Raw genomic sequence first — 13,094 nt, 5'->3', positions numbered from 1 at the left:
CGAGACGCGCAGTCCACGAAAAGTTACTAACATGAAAGAATTGGATGGGACTAAAATTACAGAGGTTCTCTGGTAAAAAAAAAATGACTGTACCCCATCTCCTGGTGTAAAACTAATCTCATTCAAATAGGACTTTAGTGCTTCAGCATCTACTCATCTTATTCTTTCTGGTTCTTCGTCACTTAATCACCTTCTCCAGTTTGATTGACACTCCGCAGGTGTTGCTGTTCTTCTTTTTCTTTCTGCCGTAATTATAACGTTAGAACAATCTGCCGTATATACTCGCGTATAGGTTTGGTCTTGAAATCTGAAAAATCGATCATAAAATCAGACCCTGACTTATATGCCTGTTCACTTATATTTTTTTTTCTTCATATCTTCTTGCCTCCTCCAATCTTGCACCACTTTTTCAGACACATTGAATTTTATTGCAGCAGCGCAGTTACCAATTTCTTTTGCCACTTCGACATTTAATTGAAAACCAGCTTCATATTTTCTTCTGGTCGAACGCTCCATCGTAGATAAGGGATGCTCGTACGATAAAGGTGTGTGAGGGTGTGAGATACACAAAACTCTGCAAACGTCGCTTCAGAATAGTTCAGGTATTACCTTGTGGTCACGTAGGCACAATACACTGTGGTTACTCTTTCAGGTGGGCGTCAGCATATCATAATCTCTTAGACCAATAGCGTGAGTTTTCCGCATTCGACTTATACGACCGACATTATAAAATACCAGCAATTATACGATAAAATCAAGTCCTGACTTATCCATGGGAGAACTTAAACACGAGTGTATATGGTAGTCAGCCCAACGTAGTTCACCAGTCAAAATATCAGCGGCCCTGGCACTGCCCCCTGCTGGACACCACCTTTAACCCAACCCAATTCTGATGAGGTTTCTCGCACCATCACCTGCTTCCTGTTTCTGAGCCCATTCTGCACCCATCTAAAAACACCACCCTGAACTTCCACTTCTTTTAATTTGATGCCCAACCTCTCATGTGGCACCTCATCAAATGCTTTCTGAACATCCTGATAAATAATCTCATCTCCTCCACTCTGGTCGTATCCTTTTGTTGCCTCCTCATAGAATTCCAACATGTTAGTAACACACGACCTCCCTCTTCTGAGCCCACGCTGACTGTTCCTAATAACTCCTGTCCTTGCCATGTGTTGCTCAAGCTTATCCTTAATAATTACTTCCATTAATTTTCCTGTGATGCCCGTTAACCTTACTGGCCTACAGTTACTCAGATCTGCCCTGTCACCCTTTTTATATAATGGGATGATATTTGCCATTTTTCATTCCTTTAGAATCTCCCCCATGCACAGTGACTTCCTAAAAATATGTGTCACAGGTTTATATCTGTACTCACTGGCCTCCTTAAGAACTCGAGGGTAAATATTATCTGGTCCTGGTGATTTGTTTGATTTCAGCCGGTTTAATCTGAGCTGCTCTTCTCTCTCTACAAATCTGGCATTTTTTTCTTCTGGGTATTTTTGAAATGGTTTACGGAAAAGTCGCCCCTCACATTTCGTCGCTGCCACGTTTCGTCATCCACAATTTGCCCCCTGTAGATAATGAGTAGGTTAGAGAAATGTAAATCATGCACCCGTTTTTTATATCTTGTAATTTATTTTGGTTTAATAAATGCACATGTTAAAATTATCAATAAATGAAACACATACATGATCTGCTGTTTTTTGTAGTCTTGCATTGGTGACATTAATTGCATCACTTTGGAGACATACTGTGTAGCAACAGATATCATGCTGTGATGACGGCTTCTCAAAATGATGCCTGAAACATTGCAATTTAACTTGCCTTTATATATAAAATGCTAAGGGTTGTGTCTGTCACGTGATTACGCCATGTCCACTGAGGCTAGAGCTGTGCTCTTAGTGTTAATCGAGAGCTTATAATATGTTATTAAAATTGGGGTGACAGCAACCTCTGCAAAGTTCTCAACGCATGAAGTGCATTGCTGAGGCTGGTCATAGGAGAAACAACAGCAGCACCATCTGTGGAGTATGAAGAATGCACGTGTCTCAAAGAAAGACAAACGCCTGAGCTCCTGTCCTGACTCCGAATCGTTCGTTCATGCTCATAAAATGCAGATCTTCGCACCCTGGTGGTGTTGAAAAAGAAATGCAGTGGCGACATCTCCTGAGTGTCCAGCCAAAGACAAGACTGAGTGTCTGGCTAATAGTGTGGCTGTTCGACATGCCAGACATACTGCATGATACAGAATACAAGAATGACAATAAATGCTGACAAGCAAGGAGGTCATTAAATACTCGCAACTTCCACACATATGCAAACATCGCTGCTCAGCTACGGAGCTCTACTTATGAAGGTTACATTGGCGATGCACTGTCTGTGGGACGGCATTTTTCCATACCGAAAACGAAAGCATGTCTGGCCAGAATGTTCAGCTTGCTCTATGCTAACCATCTTTATTTGATGACCACGTGTTTTATAGTGTAAACGCTAGGTGGCACAGTTGCCCCTTTAACCCCAACAGACAGACACTCAGGACACCACGTAAAAGCACCAAGAAGTTCTTCTCATTATTTTCTTCACAGTGCTCTCCAGTCACCACAGCCACAATAAACAGGCAAGTAAACAAGCACAACAATAATCCCAATATTCTCTCTTTCCTCCTCCGCACCTCCACCTCCTCCCGACTCCAGCTCGCTTGCTGGGCTCTCAACAGTCCTTTAAATAGTGCCCGACCCAGAAGTGCTTCTGTCCTTTGATCCACATGACTTGCCAGCACTTCCAGGTCGGATGGAGAACTTGAATTTTCTTCAGCCCGGAAGTATTTCTGTGACTTGGTAGTACTTCCGGGCTATGAACGAGACATGACTCCCCTTGGTTCTCTTGCAGCGTCCCCTGGCAGCACCCACGGTACCCAGCAGGGCTGTCCTGTTAAACTACCTGTCCCATGGTGCCCTGTGGGAATCCAGGGCACCGCAACACTGCAGGGAAGCTGCCATCTAACGTCTTGGTGGAAGTAGTGTCCCAAAGAGGTTGCCTTTCCGTATCCTTCCACTCTGTAGGCGTCCCGTCTGTCTGTCACAATAGTTAATAAATGAAAAAAATTAATGGTAAAGAATAAGTTCAAAATACTGTATGATGGAAACCCAGAATAGGAATAGCCGTAAATGAGAAGAAGCTGAATGAAATGCTTTTAAAACACATAATTTGACGTTTATTTTTTTTCTTTCTCTCTCCTTGAGGGCTGCACAATCTTTTCAACGTAATCCTGTGTATCTGCACAACTCTTGCTGGTGTGTTCTCCCATATTTTGCTTTGCTTTGCTTTGTTTCCATGCAGACGAGACCCTCCTGGATACGAGGCCCCTGGACCTCCTTATAGAAGTGACAACAGACGGCCCTCTCTTTGTGTTGTCACCAGCCTGGTAAAACCAGATTTACAAACCGCCAGAGGCAAAGCTGCTTTGTTGTTTTTTTTCCATCCGAGTCGTGCTACCAGCGTCTCTCCATACCCGTCCAGTGGATAAGTGGGGTGCTTCAGAGCATTCACACCTCCAAGTGTTGGGTCGCTGAGCGTTCGCTTCTCGGGATCGCAGACGCCTACAGGTGGTGAGGGCTTCATTCCACTTCGCTCCTCCGAGGTCGAGGTTTGTGGCCTGAAGGCCGGCCCGTGTTAATCAACCGCAGTACTTAGCAAGAGCTTTTCAATCCGTGCCCAAAGCCCTTGTGAAATGTTACATTAGAGAGAGAGAGAGAGACGTGGATTTCCATGTAAATGCCAGCATGATGAGAATGACGCCGGGGTTTTACAGTCCATGAGTGGTGCGGGGTGACTAATGCTGCTGTCGTGTTTCACAGTCCTTCAATTGTGTCTTTCTGCCTGCAGGAAGCTAAACGGAGCACTCCAGGATGATGCTGGGGTCCGAGCGTGGAGTCGTGGAAGAATGGCTGTCAGAATTCAAGGTAAACCTGAGGCGCAGAATGGGAGGATTATTCTTTTTTTACGAAATGCACACTCTGCCTTGGCTCCCTTTCTAAGCACCTCTGTCCATTTTATGCTTGCAGGTGTTACCTGAATCTCAGATTTCCAGCTATGCTGCAACGCTTCATCACAAGAAGTCTCTAGTTCCTGCCCTGTATAAAATCATCCAGGACCCAAATAGTGAGGTAAGAATTGGAGGTCCGCTCTGGTGTCGGCTTGACAGGTGCGGCTCGCTCACCTCTGGCCAATAAAGGGTGTGTTTGTATCGTTTGTGTGACCTCGGACCAGGAATGGCGGGGCTTGATGTTAATGTTTTCATCTGTTTGTCTTACCAAAAACAAGGAAATGCACCTTTTCATTTAGGGGTGCACTGAATTTTCGGCCTTTGAAAATATTCGGCCATAAATAGCAAAAACAAAGCCACCCATTTGGAGATGTAACAATGCAGAATTTTCGGGCCTGAATGTTTGATGCTGTTTTCTTTGCTCTTCGGTGCTGGTTATGCACAATGCGTTCAGACTGCCCCCCCTATACTGCTGTAGGGGTGAAATGCAAGAGAAGCAAAATGTGGCTGACTGAGCTGGCTGATCATCCTTCCACACATCGGATTTTGCTGCCTTCATAGACAGAAATGGAAAATACGGACAGACAGAATTAGAAAAATAAGGAAGAAATGATTGGAAGTGTAGGTTTGGTGAAAGGCATTTCGTAAACAGCATTTGTTAAAAAAAAAAAAAAATGTCTGACAGTGGATTCAGAAAGTATTCGGACCCCTTTACTTAGACTCCTCCCACTTAACCCATAGTGTCAATTTGCAAACAGGTTTCCAGAATGGTGTGCACATTTATTAAAATAAAAAAAGACATTTCTTATTTCTATTCAGTATTCAGACCCTTCTAGAAGCCCCATTGTCTCTACAAGCTTTGTACACCTGGATTTGGTGAGATTCTCCCATTCTTCCTGGCAGATACCTCTCAAGCACCATTAGATTGGTTAAGAAGTGCCTGTACACACCATCTTCCTGTCTTTACACACTCATTCTGAGGTGGTGTGCACTCTGGGGGAGCTTTTCTTCAAGGACCTCTCTGTATTTGACTGCCACTGAGTCGGGTCCCAGTGTTGGGTTGAATGCTGCTGCTGGTGGGTCACTAGCTGCTGTTGTTTGTAATGGTAGTTGGTCACAAGTGGGTTGCTCAGGTAATCGCACTCCGTTTCCCCCACTTTGATGATTGCAGTGGCTGACCTTCATTTTTGGGGCCCTGAAGCTTGAACTGTTATGGAGGCCCCATCCCAACCAGCAGTGATGTCTGGGTAACCACTTTTCTCTTCTCCAGTGGAGTTGTTCCATGCCAGATCACCAGAATTAAAAAAAAAAACAATGTAATCGGTACATCTCAGGTGTTGATTGAAATTGCTGCATTGAATTACAGTATGTTGTTAATAATATGTTTTAAAAAACTCTTCTCATACCGTGGACACCCAAAACTTTTAGGAGTGTGGACTAAAGTCTCTTCTAGGACCCCTCCAGGATTAGAGGCCCTGAAGCTTAAGCTTCATTACTTTAATAGTATTTTCACCCCGGAAGACTTTGTTCGATTTACAAAGGGGGGACCACTTCACCCCCCCGCTCCTGGTGGGCCACAACACCACAAAAGGTTGAGAAACACTGCCCTATGGCATGATGCCACCACCTCCATGCATTGCCGTTAAGATGGTATCAGGTAGGTGCCTTTCTCAGACATAGTGCTTGGAGTTCTGCCCAAAGAGTTCAAATTTTATCTCTTCAGACCACAGAATCTATTTCCTCATGCTGTCAAGAGTCCTGTAAATGTCATTGGCAGACTTGAAGCGGGAGTTCGCCACTCTACCATAAATGCCTAAATGCTGATTGGTGGAAATGTTGCTGAGATGGTCTGCCTTCTGACCGGCTCCCCTATTTCAACACTGGAATTCAGAAGCTCTAATAACTTTTTTGTTTTTGGTCATTTCCCTGACCAAGGTCCTCTTTGCCCAGTTACTCAATTTGATTGGACAGCCAACTCCAGGAAGAGTCCTAGTAGTTCCCAGTTTCTTCTATTTCACAATTATTCAGACCACTAGGCAGCTGTGCTCTTAGTAAAACTTGGAGCTTTAGAAATGGTTTGACCCCCTTGCCCTGAACCGTCCCTCACTACAAGTATATCTGTGTGGAGATCTCCAGACCGTTCCTTGGACTTCATGGCTTGGTTTGCAGTATGAATTCTGGGACCTTCAGCTACACGTGTGACTTTCTAAATGATGTCCACTCAATTTAATTTGCCACAGGTGGTCTTGAGTCAAGTTCTGGAAACCTCTCAAGAAGAATTCAAGCAAACAGGAGGCACCTGAGCACAATGTGAGAGGGTCTGAATACTTCCAAGAATTAGAGATAATCAGTTTTTGATTTTTAGTAAATTTGCAAGCCTTTCTGAACATGTTTGTCATTAGGGGTTATTGAGTGTAGATTAGCATATTTATCTGTTTCGAGTTAAATGTATAGCAAAATGAAGGGCAGAACGTGAAGCACCTGGAAAACAGTTTTCTAAAATTTAAGATGAGTTTAGTCCCATTCCTGACACATTTGAAATAACGTGTTGGTGTTAATATTAAAACACCTTAAGATTAAGTAAGCTGCTGTTCAAACCTCAGAAGAAGATGGAGTAACGTGAGTTTTGCAAAGAGATGTAAACTAAAATGAAATGACAAGATACACAAGACTTTCAGGTAAACAAAAACTGGATGCCATTCATAAAGATTGTGGAGATTTTGTAACTTTAGAAACAGAAGCTCTCAAAAGAAAAGGAACGGCGCTTGCACGAGTCACAACAAGTTAAAGCTGCAAATGGACTTTTCATTAATCATAGTCTATTTATATTATCATCGGATGAGTGGGACTGGCCAAGTTCATTATTGGATTGGTCATCTCTCACAATAATAATAATAATAATGTTACATTTATAGAGTGCCTTTCACAAACCCAAGGTCGCTTTACGTACAGAGTAAAATTTACACATAAGGCAAAAGTATATAGAAGAGGAAAGTTTTGAGTTGAGATATATAGGTGGAGAAAGAGGAGCAAACTTGGAGAGACTGAGGAAGAGGGGCCAGAATACTAAAGGAGCTGAGAGTCTGCTGCGTGGGACAGTAAGGAGATGACTGAGCGAGGACCTGAGAGAGCAACAAGGAGTGTATGGAGCTGAGTGAGGTAGAGGAGGGCAAAGGTTATGTAGGGCTTTGAAGGTGAGAAGCAGAATCTTGAATTTAACCCTTGATGGAAGTGGTAACCAGTGAAGTTGAGAGAGAACTGGGGAGATGTGAGCAGAACACTGAGTTTGGCTGCGGAATTCTGAATGTGCTGAAGCTTCTATGTAGATTTTGCATGGAGGCCGATGAAGAGGGAATTACAGAAATCAATATGAGACATTATGAAACAATGAACCAGAGTTTGAGCATCATTAACACTAGAATTACCAGAGCCTACGAAAAAACTTGTAGATCCGTCCCACGTTAAATCGCTTCTTAAAACCGTTCTCACCTCTCCGCCAGCGTCTTTTGTTCATGTAAATGTGCTGATAAAGACAAGCCGCAAGCAGCCGACTATTCCATCCCCCCACCGACTTAGAACGTGCACGAACTTCTCCCAGCTCACGCCTTGATTGATTATCTGGGAGTGAAGTGGAGTTTTAGAGTGGAAATAATAAATTGTTATTTGGAACACACGCATTTCATGTCTGTTCCGTTTCTACAGTAATCTATGTAAACACATTGTTAAAACAGACACTTTTTCATATTTTAGTAATAAGTGTTGCAAAATGTAGGCATAAACTATAAAATGTGTGAAGCCTAAAGGCCAAAGATCAAATAAACACTTTCACAAAAGGTTCAAGAATGTCACTACAGCTTCCATGACGTACTGGTAAGATTTCGTCACTCAGAGCGCAGCAGACTTGCCGTACCTCAGAGAACCGAGTTTGATTCCCCGCTGGGGAGAAAATGATTTTTATTTTTATTTATTTATTTTTTTACCTTTGCCGTTCTGCCTGCCTGAATTCCCTGTCTATCTATATAGTAATAACAGTAATTTTATTATTATATAGCAGCTTCCCTGTCTGCCTATCATATAGTGTCTTTCCTTCCTATCTATCTATATATCTATCTATCCTCTTAGCTGTTTTTTTATATATCTATTATACAGTGCCCTATGGGGTGCCAAACAGGCAATTACAATGATTTTCAAAATATATAAAATCATTTTTGAATATATAAAGTCAGCATTGGAATATATAAAATCATTCCCGAATATATAAAATTTCCGTGCTTGTCATTTCACTCGTACTAGTGAAAGGTAAACTTCGACAGAAGCCACTCAGAGTCAATCGGGCTTGTGAGGTTCATCCAAAAACGCTCCCGTACAAAAAGAATAAATAAATATAGTGTTCAAAATGTCGGGCTCGTACATCATTTTGAATGATTTAACTGAACAGTGGGTTTTTTTTCAAATATTTTTCTGAAGATGTTTTTGTTAACTTGGTTCATTACGTTGTAGTAGGAACTCATTGAGTTTACTAAAAATGTGCCCAAGTCGTTTCAATCAGTATCAATATAATCTGACTTTAAATTTGTATATTCAGGAATGAGGATATATATTCCGACGCTGACTTTATATAATCGGGCCTTGACTTTACGTATTCGGGAGGGACTTTATATATTCTAACTCTGACTTTATATATTCCGAAAATCATTGTAATTGCCTGTTTGGCACCCCATAGGGCACTGTATAATAGATATATAAAAAAACAGCTAAGGGGATAGGTATATAGATAGATAGGAAGAAAAGGCAGTATATGATAGGCAGACAGGAAAGCTGCTATATAATAATAAAATTACTGTTATTACTATATAGATATTATCTATTTACTTACTTCCTATAGCATAAATTCACGAGTGCAGAGCTTCCCATGTACATTTACAAAGTACAGTGATGGCAAAGTGCATTCTTGATCCGATGTAGGACAGTCATCATGATTTGAGTTTGCCTCTGTTATAGCGCATCTGAGAATACAGCACTGTCAAATGGGGGGGGTGTAAGGGGGTTGAGTTGGGATCGTGAATGCGGCTGAGAGAATAACAGAATAAAAAAAAAAAGCTAACCTTTACAAGTATCATAAATTACACCGGCTGTTACAGACTGGAATCAAATGTATGTTTTTATTTTAAAATAGTAGGAACACGTGCAGCTCACTTTTCCAAACGGACTCATCTGGAATCGAACCCGTAAAGTTCAGACTACCAGTCAAGAGCTGATACCGTTGCGCCACCACAGCACTCTTAGCAAATGCGTGTCAATATCGCACTCTAACGTGGGTTGATTTTCTGTAGTTATATTTTTGAATAAAAGTGCACTTGTTCTATTATATTTGTATTTTTTGTGAAACTGTTTCTTTGATATTTGGAGTTCAGGCTTCACACATTATAAACTTCATGTCTACATTTTGTCAATTATGACTAAAACATGAAAAATGTTTCTTTTTTAACGATGCGTGTACATAGATCTATGTAGACACGGAACACACATGAAATGCAAGTGTTCCAAATAACGATATAGTATTTATAAAAGGTGTCATTTTGCTTGACTTCTCACCCTTTACAACTCCAAGCAACTGACACGCAGGTAAACAGACTTGAGCTGAGAAAACTGTGCGCCGGTCGGGGATGTGATAGCAGGCTGCTTGCTGCTTATCAACACATTTAAAGGACAAAAGACGCTGATGGAGAGATGCGAAGCGATTTAAGGTGGGACTGATCTACGAGTTTTTTCATAGGCTCTGGTAATTCTAGTGTTAAAGGACAGAATTGGATGGAGGTGGGCAACGTGACGGAGATGGTAGAATGGGGAATCAAACAAAACACCAAGATGTCTGACGACAGGAGCAGGTGTGACGAGTGTGCCATCAATAGAAACAGAGATGTTAGATGCCTTAGTAGGTTGGGAGCTTGGGCCTACCAGTAATACTTCAGGTTTATTGGCATTAAGTTTGAGGAAGTTATTGTCCATCCATAGCTTAAGATCAGAGTTCACACACACACACACACACACACTCGGACCGTCCACACAAGTGTTGATTATAACTGATAGTTTGCACAGCCCATCACTTTTCAAACTGGGACTCGCTTACTTCAGTGTCGACAGCAGGTGTTCTGGGATATAACCTAGAAGGTAAAGGCTACCCTGGTCCACAAGATTTATTTACCTTGGTGAAAACCGTTTACCAACCAGTGATGATTTACTTCTACCGCATGGTTGCTCTATTGGGGTAATTCAGCTATACCTGATAACCCTGTAGGAAAAGAAAGTGGAAAACTCATCTACAAAAAAGTGCCTCGTGTTTCCTTTATATCTTCAGTCACTCTAGATGTGACACGGAGACATGTCTCCAAAGCAACACGTGCAGCTGAAGCTCCCTACGCCAAGCGTGGCAGCATGATTAAAGGTTATATGGCATGTTTCAAGCTATGGGGTAAAGCAGTGCAAAGAAATTTGAAGAGTAGCACTTCCACTCTGCCCTCTTTGTGTGGGGGGAGCAGTCACAGGAGTTCCATATTCTCCTTACGACTTTCAGCAAATGAAGACGCATATGTGGATTTTTAAAAACGACGCTTTGGCCTGGTGCATGCGCAGGGGTATGGGAAGCTTTAAAAGAGAGCTCTGGAGGAGTGCTGGGTCTGTGTACTCGTAATTCAGTCCCCTGGCCAGGATTAGCCTGCTTTTTTCCCACGTGTCTTCAGTTTCAAAGGATACACAGATGCCATTAAGTCATAAAGTTCGTCTGTTTACCTCTCCCCTTGTGAACTTTATGTTATCCATTTGGTTTGATCCTGTATGGCACATGTGCCCTTAAAATGTCCCAGGCCCTTTTCTTCATATTGCTGTGCCCCACTTCTGTTATTATAAGACAGATGACATTATTGGACTGGGAGCAGCACTACAAGAGTGTGCAGATTTTGGCAGCTGAAAACTTTGAAGGGCGGCAACGTCCAGGAGACTCTGTTAAAAAAGGATGAGCAGCAAGAAGCAGAACTTTGTCTTCATGGCAGTGAAACTGTCTAAAGTGGGCTGTAGTAAAAGACCTTTCTTTGTTAACTGAATGGTGGAGAGCAGCGAGTGCTTCAACATGGGATAAGGGCTGAAACACCAGAGCACCATAAAGGGAGGATATTGGCGTACTGTGGGACCGTTACACCACAGCGTATTTGTTCACCTGCAGTACTGTATGTGGTTCATCCATCCATCCATCCAAAACTGAGAAATTGAACTTCATCTACAAATGTAATATTACTGTTGTAGGTGAACTTAAATCAAATGTTTTCTAGGGGTGTGGGTCATAGAAAGCGATGGGAGCCACTGGTTTAAGAGGAAAGCAACTACAGTCCAGTCAAATGATCTGGATTCCAAAAAATAAAAAACTGAAACCGCAAATGCTGAACTATTGATACTAGAAGAATAGGGTTAGGTTCTGGTGGGCCCCTTGGTGTGCCACACACACTTTTGCCATTTGTTACCATAAACACATAATTTTGTGTACCAAAACTCAATGTGTTTGGGCTCAGCACCCCGCTTTCATTAGCACTATGCTTCACTGCCTTTATTGAAATTTAAGAAATGTTTCTGGTAAACAGCATCAAAACTCTGTGAACATGTGGGATATTATCATAACCTTTTAGAGCTTTTAACACAACAGACAGCAACAGATTGTGGGTGTTGTGAAATGGGCCATGGAAGCAAATAATGAAATCCACCGGAATGGCATCCACGGATAGTGAAGATTTATTGTAGGCTGACTTGGGGCCATGGAGAGCAAGAGAGGAGGAACGACTGAAGAGACTGGGCCTGTTAGTTCAAGTAAATGACAAATAAGAGGTGAACAGATTGAGATGTTTCAATTACGAGGGTGAGTCAAAAATTATCCAAATTTATTTTAATCAATTTTCAGAAAAGACAAATCTTTTACTTTTCGACATCATCTCCCTGCTTTTCAATACACTTTGTTAATCTGTCAATAAGCTTCCATATTCCTTCATTAAAAAATGGTTTTAGGCTGAGTTGCGAGCCACGAGTGCACTGCTGTCTTCACCTCTTCATCAGACGTGAATCTTCATCCTCATAGGGCTTTCTTTCAGGGAAACGAACAGGTGATAGTCCAATGGGGCAAGATCAGGAGTATAGGGAGGATGCTGTAACACCTCAAAATAGTTTTTGTAGTGTCAGCTGTGTTGGCAGCGGTGTGCGGACGTGCATTTTCATGCAAAAGCACAATGCCCTTGGATAACAGTCCTTTCTGTTTTGTCCGAAGATTAGGCTTTAGCTCTTCAGTTGTTTTGGTACCCTTTTTGCACAAACGTTTTGAAACCCAAGTCTGTCGTGGATTACTGCGTAGGCAGAGAGCCACGGCTGATTTACAAATGATTTGTCACATCATCTACTGTCACTCAGCTCTTCAACAGAATCATTTCACGTGCATGCTCAGTGTTGTCATCATTCGTAGACGTGGACGGGCATCCAGATCCTTCTTCATGGCTGACACTTGTGCAACCTTCCTTGAACTTCCCTATGTATTCATATGCACTTCTCCATACTGTCCACAAATTCTTCAATAAGTATCAGCACCAGGCACACTCTCATACCAGAAAAAACAAATCACTGCACATTGCTCTTCTTTCAGGCAAATCACAAGCGCGGCAGCCATTGTTTCTCGCACCACAATTATAAATGAACTGACGTAATATGTTCACAGGGATCTCGTACGGAAAGTGCTGATAAGACAGTGCTGCCCCCTGAAGTTCTAATATAACTGGAGCGTGGATAATATTTGACTCATCCTCGTACAAAGGGGGTTTCGTCCAGTGAATCCCTGCTATTGCTTTAAATTTAATTCTACTGTTTATACTCAGGAACACGGTCAAATTTCACACAAATTCTAGAAAGTTTTCTTAGAAGCGCAGACCCATGGATTAAGTGAAGAGGCAGTGTGGTGGACAGGAGTACTTTACGGACCTCCTCATCTTGACTCCATGTTATTTTAGAGAATTTAGAT

At 42.1% G+C, this 13,094-nt stretch overlaps 1 protein-coding gene across 1 annotated transcript in view; it reads left to right on the top strand.

Annotated features, from left to right (window-relative positions):
* Positions 1 to 13,094, top strand: part of LOC120530685 — a 98,074-nt gene that overhangs the window by 63,013 nt on the left and 21,967 nt on the right. Inside the window, exons 2-4 of the mRNA XM_039755106.1 lie at positions 3,889 to 3,965; positions 4,068 to 4,212; positions 10,347 to 10,520. Of these exons, the coding sequence (XP_039611040.1) occupies positions 3,912 to 3,965; positions 4,068 to 4,212; positions 10,347 to 10,520 (373 nt within the window). The 5' untranslated portion in view covers positions 3,889 to 3,911. The remainder of the gene's footprint in view (positions 1 to 3,888; positions 3,966 to 4,067; positions 4,213 to 10,346; positions 10,521 to 13,094) is intronic.

This window comes from Polypterus senegalus, chromosome 6 (assembly GCF_016835505.1).
Source record: "Polypterus senegalus isolate Bchr_013 chromosome 6, ASM1683550v1, whole genome shotgun sequence".
Classification (NCBI taxonomy): Eukaryota; Metazoa; Chordata; class Cladistia; order Polypteriformes; family Polypteridae; genus Polypterus; species Polypterus senegalus.
The sequence above is the reverse complement of the archived record's forward strand: the minus strand, read 5'-3'. Positions and strand labels throughout refer to the sequence as shown.